Here is a 23,433-nt window from a genome sequence, read left to right as displayed (position 1 = left end):
CATGAGCTTCATCTGTACACTAATAGCTTCATCTAGACACTGCTAGCTTCATCTATACACTTTTACCCCTATCTATACACTCTTATCCATAGCCATACGCTTAGCTTTTCCACTACCAACCTTACTACCGGGCTTACGCGGAGGGTTGGGGGGGGGATGCGTGACGTCAGCAGGCACACTGCGTGACGCTGCCGCATGCGGGTGACATCACAGATGTGACGTCACCCCCCATTATTGCGCCCCCCCCCCCCCCAAAATACAAAAGGCGATTTTTATACTTTTTGCATTGTGTACAGTCTGGAAGCTACCCACATGCCAAATTTCAAGTTTGTTGCATGTTTGGAAGTATGCTGAACATTTCGAACAGGCACATTCACAAATTTCATTTTTTATCGATTAGACATAACCATAGCTCTTGCTATATGCTAAAGCTATATTGTACTATACACATTCTATAAATACATCTTCGCTTGATGGCAAATTGAGAACAGTCACCTGTACAGTAACTTTATTTTAGGCATTAACCCTAGACACACGAACATCACGGGAAAGCTGCACAGTGCACAGAGTTGTACATTCAACAGTTACAAACATTTGAGCTCACTGCGGGGTTATTAAGATTTAATTGTACAGGGTGATCCATGCGTGCATACTCCAAACTGAAGTTTAATTTACCCTCTGTCGTTCAAGAGGCGATGGAATAGCGTGAAAGTCATTGTTCCATATCTTACGGAAGTGAGCGTTAAAACATCGAACAAGTGCATTGATATTTGTGGGAGACACGCAGAGGCTTTGAAATAAAATGTTTATAATTTCGCCTTACTTTAGCAGGGCATCGATAAACGGATCGGCCTTCCTTGCAGCAATACACACACACTTGAGTCTCCGTGTTCACTGCGGCCGCTTCTATGTCTCTACGTGTGTGGACAGAGGTGTAGGGCAGTAGTTACGGGCTCGGCGACCCGAGTTCGATTTCCACTCGTGACTAATAACAGTGGCAACTAGGTCGAACCGATCCTGGGACTCCCCGTACGTCGACTCAGCCTTAAATGAGTACCGAGTACTGTGTGCAAACAGCAGCTCTGGGGAGAAAAAGTGGCCGGGCGTGGCATTGCCCCCCCCCGCTCCCTCTCGTGTTCCGTGCTGGCCTTAATAGGTGCTCGCTAACAGCTCTTGCTCCAACAGCCTAACGAAGGCTATACAGGAGGATCCTTGAGAGAGAGAGATGAGCAGGGGGCTGGTCTATACGGATGAAACGTAACGAGCGCCTCTCTCCATGCTCATCGCGCAGCGAGTGAACTCGGCCACGATTCTGTTCTCCCGCAGCGAGCGCGCGTCCGAGCGCCGGGACGCGCGCCTCGCCGTCCTGCGGAAGGCGCGTTGCCCGTCCAGGAGCTCCCTGGCAGCGGAGGGGTCGGGTCAGAGAGGGAGGATCGGGTGGGATGGGTTGGGGCAGCGTTTTTTATAGATGGTACGGTAACTCGCAGGTCCAGCTGAACTCAGGAAGAGGAGTGTTACACACCGCTCACCTAGTTCCAATCTACATCCAATGGCAATTTTGCACCACCTACTACCTCGTTTAAAGGAGAGGGCATACACATAACTCAGCGGGGAGCATTGTTGTTGTTAGTGACTTGACTGCAGTATACGAATTCAGAAGGCTGGCTAAGCTTTCAGTCGGAAGGGGCTCAGATGGCCTCGCAGGTTATGCGAGCATAGAAGTACCGCACAACAATGTATTTCGCAGCGTTACCCTTTGCCATCCACCATGCATCCCCACAGTCTATAGCCTACAACAATCTCCTATGCGCGGTGATCGCCCGACCCAAGCATCATCCAGGCTCAATCCTGCTGCTTAGATTGCGAAATATGATGATATCGGGCACATTCCGGGTGATTCGGCAATAGGCATTGCTCTTATACCTGTAGTTAATCCAGCCACTTCCGTCTCTGTCCAGCGCCGAGATGAGCTCCTCTAACGCCTGCTCCTCCAGGGGTGTGCTTAGTTGCTGAAAAAGCAGATGTCATCATTATCGGCACCCAGAGATGTCAGAGGCCTACACAGGTGATGAGCAGGTGGTGTCAGGTATGTGTTCACCTGCATGGCGCTCCTGAAGACATCCTGGGTCACCGACATTGTCCCGCTTTTGTCCATGTTACGGAAGAAGTCCCAGAGACGCAGCTTATTCTTGAGAAGGTGCCCCTGTTGTGGACACCAGAAAGCGAACACGATTGGCACGGGATACACATATGATGACCTACACTGACTGTTGGAAATAAGAACATGTTAATGTCAAAATAATTGTGCAAGTTGCACTTGAAAAACCACATTCTGCTTCTTATCTTTATTTAACCTCAATAAAACTCTTGAGATGGATATATCATGTCCAGCAGGGCAGTCCTGACGTGATGGTCAAGATAAATCAGTTCCATGGCAAACATAACTGAAAAAATAATGCATAGCGCAACTAATGTTAAAATAAAATATAACAGAATGTGGAGTGAAGCAGTGGGTTAGTGGATCGCGTGCTGCACTGTTAACATGACGACCGGAGTTAAGTTCCCGGCCACGGCTGGCATTTGTAGCGAATGATATCTGAACTGGACCTGTTCTCCTCCCTTCACCAAACAGCACTGACCAGCACGGCAAAGCATGCTCAAAACATCACCATGTCTGACATGGCATGCGGAGACCTTCATGGCCATTGTGGACTTTCTGAAAGAAAGGAAGCTAGCCTGGGGGATGTCAGGTAATTTTATGTATTTATTTAAATCGATATGGGGGTGTCGAGAATTCACAGATGCTTCGTCTCATTCAATGTAATCCCGAGAAAATACCCCGGCATGTCCTGTGGCCGATTTACAGCAAGACAAACGAGGTGCTCTGACAGTCGCTACCTGGATGGCTTGCATGGGGCTGACCCTGGGCTGGAACGTGCGGCGCAGGCCGCTCCCGACGCCCCCGTGCCGGACGTGCATGGCCCGGGGCCGCTCGGCTCGCATCGCACTCAGCAGCTGCACAAACTGCTCGTTCACCACCACATTCTGCAGCCGTTGCGTTCATCAGACGGTGGTTAGCGAACACCTTTTACTAATTGGCTGTGTCGGGTGGTGGTGGTGGTGGGTTCACGACACATTTATATTTACGCAATCTAACCCAAAGCAATCTTTATTGTGGATAGTATTGGTCGCGATTGCCTACGTGTTAAACTGACCTTTTCTACGGTTAAGGTGCAGCCCTGCAAATTGCTTGCTCACAACCATTGCCGGTGGAAGGGCCTCGGCTCGAGGGAGCTCCGTAGAGCCCCTCTGGGGAGGGTATTCTCATCGATTCTTCCACGTTGCACAAGCACCTTGGAAGAGGTGGGAGTATCCACACCTGACCCCGCCGCACACGACCTGTTGAATGACTGTTTGTGGTGTACCAAGGTATACTGTTCGATAGTAATAGGCGATGGGGGGTGGGGGAGTTATAGAAACTCGCCCCTTGTTTCAACTGTCATGCCAGAGGATCGAACGGGTGATCTCTGGTATGCAAGTCTATTGTAGTAATAATTACACCACAGCAACATCCCTATCCATAAATATGTTGATATATGAGTAGGCAAGAAAATATCCTAGACTGTATGCCCAATACAGTATACACTCTCTTGTAGTTCAACTTAGCCAGGTTTTTAACTTAAATTTTACGTATTGGGGAGGATTCATCCAATCGTCTCATTCTAGCACTACAAATAGTTGACATATACAACCTGTATATGGATACCCTGGCGTGTGTATTATTTATGGGCAGTTGCACAAATCAGCAATCTCAAAATCGACATTTGTAAATTGCACCAATGCTGTCATACGTACTGGGTGTTATTTTGAAATGAATTCTCCAAATTATTTGGAAAATATGATTTAAGTATCGAAGAAGTCAATGGTTTGACACATACATACACACATAGCTTCCCGTTTAATTAACATTTTTCCCTCGTCAGGAAAGGCCAGTGAATGATATCAACTGAAATAAGTGTCTTGATTGGTTGACCTAAGATGCTCAAGTATATAACACTGCTTCGTGATTTCATTAACATTTAACCACATCTTTAATGTTGCTGAAATGTACGTGTAGAATCATCGATATATCCTTCTGTAATTTTATGTCATTTCAGAACTGACTGAAATGTTGAGGTCTTGCATCGTCGATCTCTTGTTCTTCTGGATGGCGGAGAGCAAGGCGAGGGCTCCCTCTGCCATGATAGGGTTCAGTGCGAGCTGCAAACAAAGCAGCTTCCTCCAATTAGCTAAACCCGCACAAACGAATATCAAATGAAACATGTTAGATGAAAAAACAACTGAAATTGATTATAATCATGAATAGGCTTTGGCAGAACATGTCACTAGAAGGGATGCGAGATAAACATATTACTTCTTATTATCTATTACCCATATTCATTGGGTCTTTCGGTGAAGCCTCGTAGATAGAAAAAATATATATATCACGACGTTTCGATCGCAACACAAGCACTCGTCATCAGGTGAAACAAAGCGCTTTTTTTCACCTGATGACGATTGCTTGTGTTGCGATCGAAACGTCGTGATATTTTTTATTATTTTTTATATCTCCGTGGCTTTACCGAAATACCCAATAAATATGAATTCCTGCAGTCACGAAAGCTTTTAAGTCAAGATGTATCTATTACCCCTCTTATAGCGCTGTTTTTCCATGGCCGTTTGACTTGTTGCGCCTTCGGGCCCTGCGCTCGGCGACTGCAATCAAACAAAATCCGCAATGTGGCCGCTTGGCTTGACGATCACCTTGAGGCTGCGTAGAGCCACGTTCGTCTGCAGCCCGGCAGCCAGAGCCCTCGCGCCCCGCTCATCCACGCGGCAGGAGCTCAGGTCCAGGTGGTGCAGGGTCCTGTTCCGCTGGAGAGCCTCTCGCAGCGCCAGGGCACCCTCGATGCCCACGCCGGTCCATGCCAAGCTCAGCCAGCGAACACTGCGGTTCACCTAACACAGTGAAGTGCCGATTCCAGATATTTTCGTGGGTGGACAGACGGCACTGGTTATATAGCACGCTGCGCTCTGAACCCCCCGAAGTGAGTTAGGTTCCCGGCCGTGGCTAACATTAGCATGGAGTTGTGTCAGACTTGGCAGTGTTGAGTGTTCGCCTCTCATGTGCTTGGGTTTTCGCCAGTTACTCCGGTTTTATTCCCACAAGCCGAATAATCGTTGACGGAATTGGCCAAACTTTCTTCAAACAGTCTTGAGACTTGGGCGTTCTTGGGTAAATCATTGGCATTATTTTCCTGTAATATGACACTGGGATGGATTTTGTAAACGTTTTTCAAGGGAGAGTTGGGGCCACGTTTTGGCTCGAGGCATACATTGTTTCACTGCCGTTTTTTTCACAGGCAACGGGTTGTGAGCAAAGCTGTATTAAAGTAGGGGCAACAATGCAGTTCTTCAGGAACTGCTAATGGTTTTTGCTTTACGCACAAAAATGCTGCATGCTTTTTGCATACCTTTTTTGTGTTCTTAAAAATAGGGGCTTCAGTGAATGGTGAGCGGTGTCTCGTATTTATTTTGAGGGCCTCTGAAGAATGTGTGCACTTTACAATAGCTGGAATGCAATACTTTAGCACTATAATTAATACTATTGGTTATTTTGTAGTAAAGCAATCGCATACAGTGAGGGAAAAAAGTATTTGATCCCCTGCTAACTTTGTACGTTTACCCACTGACAAAGAAATGATCAGTCTATAATTTTAATGGTAGGTTTATTTGAACAGTGAGAGACAGAATAACAACAAAAAAATCCAGAAAAAAAATGTTATAAATTGATTAGCATTTTAATGAGGGAAATAAATATTTGACCCCCTCTCAATCAGAAAGATTTCTGGCTCCCAGGTGTCTTTTATACAGGTAACGAGCTGATTAGGAGCACACTCTTAAAGGGATTGCTCCTAATCTCAGCTAGGTACCTGTATAAAAGACACCTGTCCACAGAAGCAATCAATCAATCAATCAGATTCCAAATTCTCCACCATGGCCAAGACCAAAGAGAACGGTGAGGAATCAGCCCAGAACTATACGGGAGGATCTTGTCAATGATCTCAAGGCAGCTGGGACCATAGTCACCAAGAAAACAATTGGTAACACACTACGCTGTGAAGGACTGAAATCTTGCAGCGCCCGCAAGGTCCCCCTGCTCAAGAAAGCACATATACATGCCCGTCTGAAGTTTGCCAATGAAAATCTGAATGATTCAGAGGACAACTGGGTGAAAGTGTTGTGGTCAGATGAGACCAAAATGGAGCTCTTTGGCATCAACTCAACTCGCCGTGTTTGGAGGAGGAGGAGGAGGAATGCTGCCCATGGCCCCAAGAACACCATCCCCAACGTCAAACATGGAGGTGGAAACATTATGCTTTGGGGGTGTTTTTCTGCTAAGGGGATAGGACAACTTCACCGCATCAAAGGGACGATGGACGGGGCCATGTACCGTCAAATCTTGGGTGAGAACCTCCTTCCCTCAGCCAGGTCATTGAAAATGGGTCGTGGATGGGTATTCCAGCATGATAATGACCCAAAACACACGGCCAAGGCAACAAAGGAGTGGCTCAAAAAGAAGCACATTAAGGTCCTGGAGTGGCCTAGCCAGTCTCCAGACCTTAATCCCATAGAAAATCTGTGGAGGGAGCTGAAGGTTCGAGTTGCCCAACGTCAGCCTCGAAACCTTAATGACTTGGAGAAGATTTGCAAAGAGGTGTGGGACAAAATCCCTCCTTAGATGTGTGCAAACCTGGTGGTCAACTACAAGAAACGTCTGACCTCTGTGATTGCCAACAAGGGTTTTGCCACCAAGTACTAAGTCATGTTTTAGAGAGGGGTAAAATACTTATTTCCCTCATTAAAATGCAAATCAATTTATAACATTTTGACATGCGTTTTTCTGGATTTTTTGGTTGTTATTCTGTCTCTCACTCTTCAAATAAACCTACCATTCAAATTATAGACTGATCATTTATTTGTCAGTGGGCAAACGCACAAAATCAGCAGGGGATCAAATACTTTTTCCCCTCACTGTACATATGTGTATTACTACCAGTATTGTTCTGAAAATAAAACTAGTTTGAATTTTCACTGAGTTCTCTGGTTTTGCTCTTACAATCCACATATTCATTGATGGAACGGGACCAAACAAAATCAATGCAGGGCTCTCCTGAAAACAGTCTAGAGACTTAGTGAGGCTTTCTTGGGTTCTAGTCTATTCTTGCACATGATGGAAATATGCTCAAGAGCTAAATACCAATGTCTAGGTCTGCTTGCCATGTAAGGGCTTCAGGAGAGAGTGTTTGTAGTTTTACTACCCCCTTGAAAAAGCGCAGACTGCAGTGGTTTACTACGAGATCCATAGATTAGGAACATGCCCACAATCACACGACTGTGACTGTGACTTGTCTTTAATTTCCATTTATAAAGGAAATGTGCGCAGCTGCATGTTGATGTTCTGATGCGGTTGTGGGATACACCAGTGTCTTCGAGGAGTAAATGTGGAAGCCAGGAGGTGCGATGTTTGGGTCTAGAATGAGGTGTATCCTGAGTGTCCACGTTGTTCCACCATGTGCGCCAGCATTCTTGGGTATATCATTGGCATTTTTAAAAAATATATAACGAGCACTGTCCGCGCATTTGCGTGGGATACACGTCCGTTGTGGAGGGTGCCTGGGGATAAGCGTGATGTTAGTGCAACGCACGAACCCGGCTGTGGGCTGCGGGCCACGTCATCATGCATCAGCCAGCCAGGCAGCCTTGCAGCCAGCCAGCAAAACGTGTTCATAATTTCGTTTGATTGCGAAGTCCCCGCGTTGGACTGAAGATGGCGCAAAACTCACGCTGATGGCTGCTGCGATGGCCACGGAGCCGTTCCATCTCCACAGACTCCAGGCCAGGTCCAGCGTCTCCAGCGTCTCGGAGTTCGCTGAGCCGGGGTAGGGCGGAGGGGGACGACAACCCCGTGACAACATCACGGCGCACACCACATCCAGTATCATTTAAAGTCAATCTTAAATAATAAATAAATGCTGCTGCTGTGTATTCTGCGTCGTTTACAAGCCCTTCTCTTTCAGTCTACCCTCCCCCCAACTTAACGCGAACTCAAACAGGTCCGGACCCAGGGATATTGGGAGGGAGCCACGGTGATGAGATGTCATCTGCCTCCCCTGGTATACAGGAGGTCGTAGGGTTCCATCCCGAGCCTGACGCCTGCTGCTGTATATTTGGAGTTTGCGTGTTGCTCCCGTGGTCGCATGGACCTTTCTCCGAGTCCTCCGGTTTGTCCCTCCACATTTAGAAACATGCATTTAGATTGTTTTGCTGATATAAATTTCCACATGATAAGTCACTTCGTTGAGCTATCCAGATTGATTCTGGAAAAAGAGCTATAAAGCTCAGTGGGACTTATCTGGTAAAATAAAAATTGTTAAGTTTTCGTTTTAAAATATTTGATTGACAAAAGACTACAAAGCCAAACGTTTGCCGAACGTCCCATTTTCAATGGGGACTTGTTTTACTGCCAATGAAAACGTCTCGTTTATATATAATTAAAAAAACAATCAGTCGGTGTTTGCCATAACATGTTGACAAGTGTTCATATTCCCAGCTGTCTTCGCCTGTGTTCATGAGATAACGTGTGTTCATACAAATGCCGAAAAATTGTTTGATAATAAACATTGACCTTGGCATTACCTATCATATGGGCAACATGCATGGCACCTGCGTCTCCAATTCTGTTGTGGCTCATATCCAGTTCCTTCAGGCTTCTATTTACCTGTAAACACAGCAACATAGTCAATACATTTATAATTGGTCTCTTTTGGATGAGGTCCTCCTCCACCCGACGCCAATGGAATAAAAGTGTCACGTGAATCAAAATATGGCCAAATGCATTGCTGCTTCAGGCACACGACGGGTGTCGTGAGCTGGAGATACATTTCACAACATTTAAATTGGTACTTTGACGTTTCGTTAGAGATTACATCAATCATAATCAGGTTGTTAATAGCTCAGATTCTGTTAAAATGACCCGAGCTCTAAATTTCCCAAACTACACTGCTGGTGACTCACCACATTTCGCCTTTGTACGTTTCCTTATCTCTTCCGTTCAAATTTAAATCAAATTATTACACGCTGCACATGCCTGATGATCCTTAACGTCATTATGTAATTCGAATCATCGTTATATATCACGCGGAAAACATAACAAAACAAAGGACGCCGTATAGCCTTTCACAGGCTGTTTGGGCAAGTGCGGTTAAGCGAGCATCTATGCAGGCCAGAACGCCACAGGAGGGGGGTGGGTAGCCAACATCATGACCGGCCGCCTTGGTCTCCCCAGTGTTGACGTTTAAACACCACGCCAGGTACTCATTTAAGGCTGAGTCAAGCTAGGGGTGACTGAGATATTCGTGATTAATGTTGCTTCTCAGCTGGAATCGAATTGGGGGTGTCCCAGGGTCGTTGTGCAGTGAGCTAACCACTTTACTACCGCTCCGTACATATACAAACATGATCTCGCTCTAATTTGAATCGTTGCTTTATGCGTCACACGAGGCGTGTTAAGCAAAACACCAGGTGCCTTCAACGCGTAGACACGTCATGCTGATTTGAACGGAGAAGTTCGGTCATCGTCAAGAGATGGAGGACGGGAAAGGATGTTGGGAAACTCTGCACGAAACATTAATTAAACATAAAAAAATCACAGCTGATCATGATTAGATGTTTGAAGAGATTACCGTATATAAAAATGACCAAAACGTTTTCCAACGTTGCCCAACATGCTTTTTACAAGAGACAATGAGATGGCAGAGAAATCACCGGGACAATACATTGATGATTTTGGGCGTTTTGTGAATTTAACTGCACATTTTTTTCGGTGACATGTACTTACACTTTTCATTGTACCAGGTACGGTCCACTGAGCTATAAAGCACTTTTTCAGAAACGACCTGGCCACAAATGATAGCTCAACGAAGTGGCTTATCACGTGAAATTTTGATATCAGCCAAATACTCTAAATGCGTGTTTCTCAATGTGGAGGGGAAAACCGGAGGACCCGGAGTAAAATCAACGCGACCACAGATAGAACATGCAAACTCTAAATATACAGCAGGCGTCAGGGTCGGGATCGAACCCACGGCCTCCTGCATACCAGGCGGGGGATTTAACATCACTGCACCGTGGCATGCCTGTAAAGCCCTAGGTTGTGGTTTCTGTTACCTAGTGAGGCCGTTGTGTTCCCTTCACGCTCGGCAGGGCTTAATCTGCTCTCGAAATATTTTCCAAACATTCTGCGGAGCTAAGCCTCGGACAACTGCGGCTGAAATTAATTCATGACGCTAAGCAATGCACAGCACAGTTACTGCACTGTGGGTCTTACTGAGGGGTGGGCAGGAGTAAGGGCCAGCAACGGATCATCTGTGCAGCAGCATCAGCAGCGTGATAATAATTACTCTCGTGGCCAAGTGCCTTGCTGTCTTGTATGTATGTTAAACTTCTTTCGCACCGTACGTAGGCAACCGTGCTAATCGGACGTGCCATTGGGCTATCGACTGTAAGAATGTGACATCAGCAACACCGTATGCACGCGTGCATGTACTTATGTTTTAAAGCAGTCTTATGGTTTTTAATTATTTATACACACGGTGCTATGCACAAAGGGCTTTTGTACTAAGGGCTTGCCCACATATCAGCACTTTGAGATTACTAATTTGAAAGGCATACTTCATAAAACTGAGTTTATCATTATTATTACGAGGCCAGAGTCACAAAGCATAATGAGTAGACAACAATGGCCTTACTGTGCTGATGTTTCCTAACAAGAATAAAACCGATGCACGGCACAGTTGTCTCATTGTCTCGCTGCCATTTAAAAATTATACAGCCACAGTTTTGACTCGGTTTTTTTTCCTCCCTGTTGGTGGTCTCAAACAAGGCTGCGAGCATTATACACGCAGCATGAACGTGTCACCTTGTATCGCGCCCCCTTAGCGTTCGCTCACTATCGTGGAGAGACAACAGAGACAACGCCTTGGGGAGAGAGAGAGGCGTGAGGAACCGCAGGCAGGCAGGGAGGCGGCCACGCGATGGACCGACGCCAACAGTTGCCCAAGCTCTGCTGTCCTCTCTATATCGAGGTATTATCGAGCAACTAATGAGTGTTTGCATGTGGGATGACACAAGAGCACGCAAATAAAACCCACGCGTGCGAGGGGGAAACACTCTATCCCATACAGATGGAACACGTGGAATCCACAATTTTGTTGTACAGTACTGCATTCTCCTGGCGAACCAGGGTATGGCTCCTCTTCCACTAGTCCTCATCTCCGCAGTGCTGGATCATAGCCATGCATAGTCACCGACGGCCCAACTATGGGGATGTGATTGTAATGACATGCAAGGTATGATCGAAGGACCGATCATCTGGTCACAAAAATGCCTTTTCCAGTCTACAAATCATCTTTTGCGTATAATATTCCTCTTGTTTGCTTCCAGCTTGCACTCACTTTTCTGTCTGGCGAGTTTCCCATCATTTTCAGAGACAGTGTAAATTGCTACAGAGGGGGATTGTGTTATAACAGGGTCTGTGCTAACGATGACCAAAATATAATATTGATTTGATCCATCACCAGTGCAGAACCATTTTGCACAACACAATTTCCACAAGCAGAATCAGAATATGTATTTATACTGGGAGCTATGAAGCTATTTTTGACAGATATCCAGTAGGGGCGGGTCAGAATGTTACAACAACAAATAATACGAAAACCCAAAAGTAGTGAAAAGTATAGGAAATGTAGGCAAATCACAAAAAATACAAGTCAAACAATTTTTTTAATTTAACCAGGTAAAGCCCACTGGCAAAGTAAGTACAGGCAGGAAATAAATAAAAGACAGCTTGCCGATGTGAGTTTTCAGGGTGGTACCGCATGTTGTTCCGTACAATTGTCCGACACTTTGCTCCACGTGCTGGGAGCTTCCTATTCAAGAGCTGCATTTCAATTTCACTTCCTGAAGAAGCTGTGAGTCAGCTCAGCAAAGTTTTTTTTATATTAAATTCCTGAACAAGCTCCCGGCCCGTAGAGCGGAACGTCAGGCATCATGCCGAGCAACACGCGATGCAACCCGAAAACTCATCAGAGAGCTGCAGAGCACTAATGCGAAGAGCTACGCAGTAAAGGGATCTGCGTTGTTTCAACTGAGCTACCCATTAAAGTGGCCGTGCCGTGTTAGATGAAAGCAAACTATTAAACAGTTATAGGTGGAATTTACATCAAGACGCTCCATACTTACCGACATGGCGTTGTGCAAATGTCTGGCAGCTTCATCCGTTAAATTGTTTCCTACCAAAGGACATGCAATGTGGTTCTCCTTATACACTTTTTCAAACAGAAGTGAGCTCTCATGTTAACACCATCGTTATCGTCATTGCAATGTTCATCACATATCTCGTTTATAGAAACAATGCCACTAGGCATGAATCACAATAGGTGACAACCTAAATTGTTAGTACACAAATTACCACGAGTCCAGATCTAGAGGTTACGTTTGATTAATTTTCTATCACCATGAGAAAGTCATTCTTGCAACAAGGCTTCTTCGTGCCAACCAGTTGTATACAACTCATGGATACAATTTGCTCGTCGTTTGACATCCAAAGCACTGCACAGGGGGCAGTGATGTCACTTAACGTGAGCTATGGACCAATATGTTGCCTTTTAAAGTATTTGTTTGAATGCACAATTTTCTTTTACAACAATGATGCAGTCTTTATTTTCCATTAAATCCAGAAGTATACCTGACCCTTTCCTCCGCAAATTGAAATGCTGCCACCTGCGCAGCGGAGATTAGGCTTTCTCTTCGATGTGTTTTGTGGCTTGTACCGCATGCTGCACGGGAGATGACCTCCGACGTTTGTCTTCACATGCTGGGAGCTTCTTCAGGCACTCAATTCAGTTCTTGAAGAAAATCACAGAACGTGGAATGAAACGTCAGATATCGTGCCAAACGACAGACAATGCGTCACAATCCTAAAACACCGCCGGAGAGCCGTATAGCGGCACAACCGCGAAAACCTACGCAGTACTGGAGTAGTTGCAGCAATTCTCAGTCATCGTTCCACATACACACACACACACATAGAGGCCCTCGCACCGGACAGGTTGAGACTGGTGATGGTGGAGTTCTCCCTCAGCGCAGAGCACAAGGCCATCGCTCCTCCGACTCCCATGCGGTTGCTTGATACGTTCTGTGAAGGATGGGACCGGCAAACGGATACAGCTCACACCTCTACGTGGCTGCGATGTGGCTAGATGGCAGTGCAGAAATACGATCTTGATTCTACCTGCGTGTGGCTTTGAGTGTCACCCTGTCGAAAGTGTGGTGGTAGGTTTTCTCCAAGATACTCCCCGTTTCCCAACTGCCCCCCCCCGCCCCCCGAAACGCAAAAAAAACTGATGAACGTACAAGGCCCAACATTCTAATGTAGGACCATGCATAAAACTAGTATTGAGACTCACCGAGGCTTTACTGGGTAAATACACGGCATTATGTTTAGAATATTATCTCTGTGTATTGGCAATCCAAGGGCCGATTTATGGGTTGTATTGCATTTTGTTTGGCATGATGTCCGACGTTTTGGAACTGAAATGCTCCCAGTGTGTGTAGACACGACGTATTTGCCACGCCTCATATAATCATGGGTCTCCTTACCAGCTCTTCGATGTAGCAGTTCTCTTTGAGCATTCGCGAGAGGTGGCGGCAGCCCTCCTCCTGAAGCCAGTTGTCCGACAGGTCCAACTTGGTGACCACGGTGTTGACCTGAAATGTTAAATTAAGTCAAGTAAACTGTTCATGTTGATGGCTGCCAAGTTGTGTGCGTAATGGATTGGCTATAACAATATAATAACAATAATAATGATTTACAACTTGTGATGCGCTGCAGTGTTTTTGCTCGCTCTACTAGAGCGAAAACGACTCAGGGGCGTGAGGAAGCACAGATAAGCGGGAAGGCAGCCGCACAATAAGCCGACGTCAACAATTGCCCAAGCTTGGTGATCCTCTCTGTATTAGGATGTTATCGACCAATTAATGAAACTGATTGGTCCACACCAGAGACAGCTTTCTTTAGTCTCAAAGTGTGAGACCAGAGAACGCCAAAAGGCGGACAGCATAAAGACAATGCCACTATCAGGGCAATTATAGCTCTGGGTGAGCAGCTACAATATGGGACTTTTCTTGCCATCATCGAAATATAAGAATAGCTTTCACACTTTCTAGCAATAAAACAGGTGTCAAGATTTTGATTTAAAGCTTTCGTGACTGCAGTGATTCATATTCTTGGTTCTTTCGGTAAAGTCACGTTGAAGGGAAACAATAAAATAAAAAAATATATAAAACAATAAAATTCTCACGACGTTTCGACCGCAACACAAGCAGTCATTATCAGGTGTGAAAACCAACGGCAAGAACATTTGAAAGAAGTGGCGGTTTGTTTTATTTATTTATTTTTAAACGTTAGCACCATTGGAGAAACCAAACGACATGTCTCGGACCGCATTCGTGAACAAAAAGCAGACCTTAAACACGGTAGGACCAACACCTCGGCCGTGGCAGATCACTGTTATAATTCAGTGGGCTCACATGACATTGACTTCTCCAAGACGGAGGTTCTTTGCAAGCCATCTGGCTACCATGAGAGATTCGTTCATGAGGCTATCCACATATACAAACACAGAGACAATTTCAACCGAGAAGATAGATTCTGGCTCAGCAATCATTGGAAGGATTTGATAAACCATTTCGGGTCTTAATTGATTGTTCACGCTGACGGTGGCTTTCAGACAGCATACATTAATTTTTCGTCTCCCCCCTCCTCTTTTCCGAATATAGATGAACTTGTCCATCTAAACAAACTATCAAATCGCTATCCGTGGTGCTAACGCTAAAAAATAAATTAATAAACCGCCACTTCTTTCAAATGTTCTTGCCGTTGGTTTTCACACCTGATGATGACTGCTTGTGTTGCAGTCGAAACGTCGTGAGAATTTTATTGTTTTATATATTTTATTATTTTATTGTTTCCCTTCAACGTGACTTTACCGAAAGAACCAAGAATATAGGTGTCAAGATACTCTCTGGTTCCTTCGATAAAGTCACGTAGGTATAAAATAAAATAAATCACGACGTTTCGATTGCAACACAAGCAATCATCATCAGGTGGGAAAACCACAGCAATACATTTTTTTGTTGCTGAAGTGGGAGAGAGATGCCGTGGTAAGAGGTTATATATATAGGTAAGAGAGGGGGGAGGGGCAAGGGAGGGGGGTAGGGGGAGCGTTGCGTGGACGTTCGGAGAGGGACGTGAAGCTGGACGGGGGGAAGTGGGCGGTGCTGGAAGTGGGCGGGGCTGAGAGAGCTGCGGATGCGCGGGGGGGGGATGCAACAACAATGCCACTGCAACAACAATGCCACTGCAGCAACAATGCCACTGCAGCAACAATGCCACTGCAACAACAATGCCACTGCAGCAACAATGCCACTGCAGCAACAATGCCACTGCAACAACAATGCCACTGCAACAACAATGCCACTGCAGCAACAATGCCACTGCAGCAACAATGCCACTGCAACAACAATGCCACTGCAACAGCAATGCCACTGCAACAACAATGCCAATGAAGCAGCAATGCCAATGAAGCCAACAATGCCACTGCAACAACAATGCCACTGCAGTAACAATGCCAATGAAGCCAACAATGCCACTGCAGCAACAATGCCAATGAAGCCAACAATGCCACTGCATCAACAATGCCAATGAAGCCAACAATGTCAATATCTACGTGACTTTACCGAAAGCATAATAAAAGGTGGTTTTACGTGCAAGTACACCACCGCCTCCCCCAGAACCCCCTGCAGAATAACAAAAGGCGGCCTAACTTAGCCCCCCCCCTCCCCACCCACGTCCCTCCCTGGCTCCCCCCCCCCCCCCTTAACCTGTATATAATCTTGTGTGTCCCAGAGCTGTTCACTTGATACAGCGAAATTTGCTGTGTCTGTTCCACCTGAAGACGGAAGCTTGTGTTGCCTCCGAAACGTGATTTAATTTAGTTGTTTTCTTTTATTTTACCTACGTGACTTTACCGAAAAAACCAAAGAGTATTTACCGAAAGAACCAGAGAGTATGGATTCCTGCAGTCACGAAAGCTTCAAATCTAGGTGTTAAGATGTTAAAACACCAAACATAAATCTTTTTCTGATTGAAGGCCGAAAATTGCTTTCAAATACCTTTGACAGGCAATCACACACACCTCTTGACAGAAGGGACTGAGCATCATCAGATTAAAAAACACACAGTTGTCAGTTAAACAAAACTAAATGTTCCCCTCCGGTAGCAGATGGGTTTGGCTAAGATGTTTGAAGTGACAGACAAATATTGTTTGTTGTAATGTTGAAATGGTAGGACGTGCCTCAGGCCGTCGTTAATCCAAAAGGTTTCCCGCACTTGACTTAAATGTTCGCATGATTTCCTCGCCGGAAAAAAAAGAGTTGAACGCCGTTGTACGCACAGCCAGTGTATTTTTGTACGCTATAGGCTAACCTTTCAGAGTGTGCAGTATGTTTCGTGGTGTTTGATTTGAAAACACGTTTGAGTAGCGTGACACGGTCAATTCACTCCTACAAAACTGCTCACGCGTCCACCCCAACAATGTTCCACGTGGAGCATGCGCGGAACTCGTGATCTTACTCACGCATGCAATATGTTTAACGCATGTGGTTTTTGCATGCGATTGTTATGCATCCAAGGCGCGTAAAACATTTTTGATCGGACACAAAGTATTGACAGCTTCGAACGCATGAACACAGCTGCAGCTGTACCAGTAAGTAACCAGATCTCGTTTGAATCCTGGAGATGAGAATGATTAAAGCAAGAGTCATAAACAAATACCGTATATATTATCTATGAAAGCTGTACTCAGCCTCAAGTGTTGTTTTCAGGATGGTATTGCATTGCAAGGCTTGAGCAATTACACCAATTTGTGTTTGGCCTGTGGCAGGTACCCAGAAATTGTAGCCAGACCAAAGGCCAGACGGGAGACACCAGGTCTGACAGTCTCTGCTTGGGGTTGCTCCCTGTACACCGGCATGCCGTGCATCGCAATCCACTACATCTGGACCAAACTGCCACTGGGCACCACGTGGCACGCGACGTTACCGTGAGGCAGCGAGCGAGGGGCGCGGCGCCGCGGGGACCCAGGGCTCGGTGCGCGAGGCGCAGCTGGGGTCGGAAGCCCCCTGAGCCCAGGACCCCCGTGGCCGGGCAGACCCCTGCGGTGTGGCACCCTTCCCGGTAGCGGGGGCCCCAGCCCAGGTCTTGTGACCGCGGGCCCCCAGGACGGAGGAGGGATTCGTCGCCATCTGACACGGAGAGACAATCGGAAGGAACATACGTGGGCATCCCGTGTTGGTGAATTAGCAAAACGACCACCAACATCGTCATCAGGATCAAAACCACCACACGGTGGTAGTGATTTGTAAGACCAATAATTACCATGCAAATGATGAGGCATGTGACGATTCCCTCCCACCCCGCCTCCCCCCATAGAAACAATGAGTGAATGAATTGTAATAATTCGTGGTTGATAAAAAAAAATGCTTTTTGTCGAGTTATTACAATTTTTATGTTTATATTATCTCGCGTTTGTTTCTGTCCCATTGGTACAGTTCTGCCTGCCCTCTGCGTTCGCCTGAATGTCACACGAGCATGCCTCTTCTTCAGTCCTCCAACTAAAGGCAGGTTCTTGGCTCGAGCCTTCTCCGTATAGTGTGATCTTGTGCTTTAGTTAAAATTTTCCAACTCTTCTGTCAATTTTTAAGTCATCCAACAACCTCTTTATTTTTTTCTTTCTGTGAGCTTGTGATTTAGTTAACATTTTCCAACACCTATGTCAATTTTCAGTCATCTAACAACAACCTCTTTCTCCCACACTGACCAGACGTGTTGGAAGAGATGGAAGCTTACACACACTTTTCCCCACCACACACCTTCCTATCGACTAACTGCAGTGTATTCATGTTTATACTGCTGGCTGAACAGAGTCGGGGGTGAGGGTTGGAAGGTGGATTTAAGAAACTTGCAATATTGTTTCAACTGTTATGCTAGGAGATCTATTCGCACGAGTGAGCTCTGGATTACAAGGCTAGTGCGCTAACAGTTACACCGTAGCCTCTACCCGCTACATGGTGTGCCACACAAATCCACCTCGGGGAAAGTGGATTATCTTGGCTGCAACAGCTGATGTCAAAGGGCCAAAGCCCACGTTGCAATGTAACCGCATTGTTAATGCACACGGGGTGCTGCGTAATGGATTTAAGTGCTTAAAGTTCGAGCGTCCATCACGGTCATCAGGGATCCATCCATCACAACCACTGCAGCGTGAGGCGTGACTGGGTTAGTACTGAAATCCTCGTCGCCAAATGCAGCTGGAACGCTTCGAAAATTATATTTGGCACGCCACATCTATCTCGGCCTATTTTGTCCCAAACGTATTCATATAGGACGATAGGGATAGTGTATGGGGTACAATAATATAGGATTGTTATGGATAGGTTTATATTGTACTCTCTAGTGGTCGTGTCTTACGCTGATTATCCCTACTCAAAACCGGCCGCTATGGCAGCGTTCCGGGAAACATCGAGTGGGAAATTATTCCTTGGCTGTACCGTCCTCCAAGTCCGTGTCCCATTCGGTTCCCTCTGTTCCGCACGGGTGTTCCATCTCGCCTTGTAGCGTGACCTTGTTTCATGGGGGGTCGTGGGTATGTACACAAACCGACTCAGTGTTAAACAAACTTGAAACAAATGTTAACCGCCCAACTGAATGGGTGACAATCAACATGATGATCATCCGTGGCCAATCCACTGCTGGATGAAGGCTTCAAGGAGCTGCCTCCACCTGTCAAAATCTTGCGATGCAATAATCCGCCTAGCACCTGCACACCAACTGATTTGATTTACTCCATCTCCGCGGTGGACGTCCTATCGAATGCGTTCCCTTCCCTGGGTGCCATTCCATTATTATTCTTGACCATCGACCATCGTGTCTTGTGCAATCTAATTTTTATTTCATCTAAAACTATAAACTAAACAATTGTTTTACTATTTTATTTTACCAGGCAAGGGCCACTGAGCCATATAGCTCTTTTTCAGAAGCGACCTGGCAACAAATGATAGCTTAACGAAGTGACTCATCATGTGGACATTTATAGCAGTCACATACTCTTAAACGCATGTTTCGAAATGTGGAGTGGAAACACTGGAGGACCCAGAGAAAAATCCACGCGACCACGGGAACATGCCAGCTCCAAATGGAGTCGTCAGAGGCAGAAATCGAACCCACGACCTCCTGTATAGTAGGTGAGGGAGTTACCATATCGCCACCGTGGCACCCTGTAAGTGCCTCCTCCTCCTAAAGGAGGGTTGTATCACGTGTCATCTCGTAAATGTGGGACGCGGTTGGGATTAAACTGCGGATCATAATGATGCCACTCAATAAACCCACTTTTCTATAATTTCAGTCAAACGGAGTTAAAATACTTGAAATGCTCATCAGATGTAACACAACGCCAATCCTATAATGGTATAATTTGGGACTTTGAATGCTTTTCTTTTAACTATATCCATGGCTTAACCAAAATGGGCTGATAATGAGTACTGTATTAGAATGTGCTGACCTCTGATTACAATATTTATATACTAACACATCAGTGACTGTCCTATGGATAGACTCACCCCCGTCACAGAAATGTGGAATGTCGACCACTGGCTCAAGATGCCTATAAATGGATAAGCACCGATACCGCAATTCACATTTTAGCAGACCACTTTGACTATGTATCCACAAGTATCTGACAGCAAATGCGTTGGTTACTATCAAATGTTCGTACAGAAGTGAATTCGAGTGCGGACATTTCAAGCGCCAAATTTGTGAGTCCATGCAAACAGCAACAAAAAACATCTCTCCAAAAATCATTTCAGAATCCTTACCTTGCGAAGGTCGTTGATCTTCTTCTACCTCGCCATGGCTTAGAACGGAACAGAAGCAGGTGACCGCAGTGCGCGTGGCTCACGTCCACAATTGCCCGCGGTCTCTCTCTCTCATCTGTGCCGGGAGTTACGAGTGGATGGGCCTCGTAAAAGGCCATCCCATCTGCTCCCGAGCAAACAGATGGTGGCGTGGGGGGGGGGGCACGTTTATCTCCAGCACGCATGCAGAGGCAGCGATTGTCCATTGTGCCCTCTCGAGCCGGACTTTCATTACATGAGGCTGTTTGCACTTCCCAGAGTCCCATGGGGCCCACAGGTGTCTCAGAATAATTTGACGCAACACCTGACCGAGTTGTTTTCCATCAGGGTCAACACCGAGACCCGGAGCACGCGCGTGTGGGTGCGTGCGTTCGTATTTACGTGGGGAGCGGTGGGGCAGTGGCCAGCTCGCTGCGCTAGGAACCCGGCGACCCGAGTTCGATTCCCGCTCACAGGCAACATTGGCGACGATTATCTGAACTGATCATGGGCCTTTCCTCGGTCGACTCAGCCTTAAGTGAGTACCCGGTGCGGTGTGTAAACATCGGGGAGACAAAGACGGCCGGGCGTGGTGCTGGCCACCCACCTCTACACAGGCGCTCGCTAACAGCACTTGCTCCAACGGTCTCTTGAGGCTACACGGGGGATCGTTGTCTTTGTTTTTTCGTGTTTACGTGGTTGGACAGGTGGGTATCAGAAAGGGCTTCACCTTTGTTTTGTGAGGGACAGAATGAGCACAAAGGCATGGTTGGTTTACCAAATTTTGCCCCTGCCCCTGCCTCCCCCCTGGACGTGCTCGTGGATATGATGGCCGAGAGGCAGTATCTATCTGCATGAGTAGACCAGCGGGCAAGTCAATACAGCGGCACGAGGAAAGATAACACAGTGACCCCCCCACGATAATTCACGTCCTTCCATTGCCCTGAACCGCAATGTTGTACTGGTATAGCCAACGACCCGAACGCAAATGGCAGAACTTGGTACAATAGATGTTTTTATTCAAATAAACACAACATTTAAAGGACGTTTCCTTTTTGCAGCAGATGCACCTGTTCATGAGCTCTCTATGTTTACAGTTAACACATCTAGAGGACTCTATGCGAATGTAGATGTGCGTAGCGGTTTTATTAAGAAATACAGCGTTCACACAATGGACCCAATAACATTGAGTAGCACAAACAAAAAAAAGCAGAGCAAATTTGTTCCAGCAGCGCCGTGTCCATTCAATTACTCGCCTTGGAAACATGCAAGACACTAACACAGGAACACACCTCATGGGTGAGCTACTGTGTTCCACTTTAAACATCAAGAAAACTCCACAGGTGTATAGATTAACTTTCAGCAACCTAAAGTTTTCCTATTTAATCCCCTGAAACACAAGATGCCTGCCATGACTTATGCAGCCTTAAAACCAATCTACACCAACTCCATCACAGCTCCCCGAGTATTCAAAACGTACATTCCAACCCCATATTGATCACATCTCGATGAAAATCTAACAAAAAATATATTTTTTATATAGAAACATTGTTTTCCCATTCGATTACGCCTGCAAATTATTGAAGCTATCATTCGACCACTGTTTGACGACGGTGATGCTGCTGAATCACTAAACAGACTTAAACCGCTTCATGATTCTGCCCCGAGATTTGCACTGGATGGACCATACAGGACCCACCAGTGACATCTACTTAAAATCCAATCTCTCATCACTTGATGCAATACATTGGGCCCTGTTCATACATAAAATCCTTATTGGCAAATCTGCGCTGTACTTAGCTAATTCATTAACCCCATTATCAAATCCAAGAAACCTCTAATTGCCTTTTAACGATCCTAAGAACAAGAATTGGAACAGGTGGCACCAACGTTTCGGAACAACCTTGTTTCCTCACTCATAAATATTCTGAAGCAGATTGGTGGTGGATACAGCCACATTTCCCAATGTAATTTATAAATAAAATTCTTAACAATGTATTGAGAGTAAAATGTTAATGTACAATTTTTATTCAGGGACTGTGTTTTGTCTTGGTGTGTGGTCTGGGACTGTTTTTGCTGTTGTTTTACTGCCTTTTTAAAGCTTTGGAATTGATGATGCAATTTTAATACGTATAATGAGAATAAAATAATAAAACAAAAATAAGACAATAAAATTCTCACCACGTTTCGGCGACAACACAAGCGGCCTTCTTCAGGTGAAAGAACAGAACTGTCGGGACGACAGTGCTTCAATGAGTGCTGCTGAGATTAAAAGACGCCACGAATCTCAGCAGCACTCATTGAAGCACTGTCGTCCCGACAGTTCTGTTCTTTCACCTGAAAAAGGCCGCTTGTGTTGTGGCCGAAACGTCGTGAGAATTTGATTGTCTTATTTTTATTTTATTCTCATTCTACGTGACTTTACCGAAAGAACCAAAGAAGATGATTCCCTGCAGTCACGAAAGCTTTAAATCGAAAATGAATACGTATACGTTATTTATTTAAGGGGCGCCACGCTGGTGAGATGTCATCTTCCTCGCCTGATATGTAGGTCGAAGGTTCGATCCCGACCCTGACGCCTGTATATTTAGAGTTTGCATGTTCTCCCCGTGGTCACGTGGATTTTCTCTCCAGGTCCCCTGGTTTGTCTCCATCCTCGTTTAGAAACATGCGTTTAGACTATTTAGATTATTATGCTGCTATAGATGTTCAAATGATAAGCCACTTTGTTGAGCTATCATTTGTGGCCAGGTCGTTTTGAATAACAAATTGATGCATCAGTGGGCTTTTCCTGGTAGGATGGGGATGGTTTAGTGTTGTATTTGTTTGTGCTTGAGTGAATCGTTTACCTTTCTTGTACTTTGCACTCCTATCGTGTTGTTGTGTGGTGTTTGTTGTTGTAACGTTCTTACCCGCCCTGACTGGACATCCGTGAAAAAGAGTATTATAGTTCATCAGATTCCCACAGTATAAATATTCTAATTCAGATTCGATTTTGCACTTAAAATGGGATATTCAGTGTCCTCTATACATAATTTTGGTTTAGGTTTGGACTTCGGAAAAAGTCCCATCGCAGGTCAGAGATGTGGGACCTTAGAGAAAGCTTGTTGGTGGAATGCGGAGTGAAGCACGCTCTCGAGCAATGAGTGCCAATTCTGGAGGCCAGCGAGTGGCAATGCAAAGATCGCAGGGAGAAGTAATTGTCTGAGTGGGGTTCAGTGGTGTAGCTTACAAGTGTACAGGCAGTGCAACTGCACTTGGGCCCAATGGGCCGAGGCACTGGGCTACAAAAAGAGGGGAAATTTAATATGGGCACCCATT

The 23,433-nt window shown here is 45.8% G+C and overlaps 1 protein-coding gene across 1 annotated transcript; it reads right to left on the bottom strand.

The window, feature by feature from the left end:
- Positions 1–493: 493 nt before the first annotated feature.
- Positions 494–22,387, bottom strand: LOC116939544 (uncharacterized). Its single transcript, XM_032948067.2, has 14 exons — positions 20,095–22,387; positions 18,772–18,844; positions 17,264–17,466; positions 13,762–13,869; positions 13,204–13,297; positions 12,343–12,392; positions 8,740–8,821; positions 7,887–7,972; positions 4,804–4,998; positions 4,165–4,260; positions 2,899–3,045; positions 2,099–2,203; positions 1,924–2,009; positions 494–1,399 (listed from the first exon to the last, which is right to left on the bottom strand). Exons 2-14 carry the CDS (start codon positions 18,824–18,826, stop codon positions 1,243–1,245), a joined length of 1,464 nt encoding a protein of 487 aa, XP_032803958.2. The 5' UTR covers positions 18,827–18,844; positions 20,095–22,387; the 3' UTR covers positions 494–1,242.
- Positions 22,388–23,433: the final 1,046 nt, after the last annotated feature.

The sequence above is a fragment of the Petromyzon marinus genome, chromosome 6 (genome assembly GCF_048934315.1).
Source record: "Petromyzon marinus isolate PM22_M1 ecotype Great Lakes invasive population chromosome 6, UKy_Petmar_22M1.pri1.0, whole genome shotgun sequence".
In the NCBI taxonomy this organism is placed as follows: domain Eukaryota; kingdom Metazoa; phylum Chordata; class Hyperoartia; order Petromyzontiformes; family Petromyzontidae; genus Petromyzon; species Petromyzon marinus.
The sequence above is the reverse complement of the archived record's forward strand: the minus strand, read 5'-3'. Positions and strand labels throughout refer to the sequence as shown.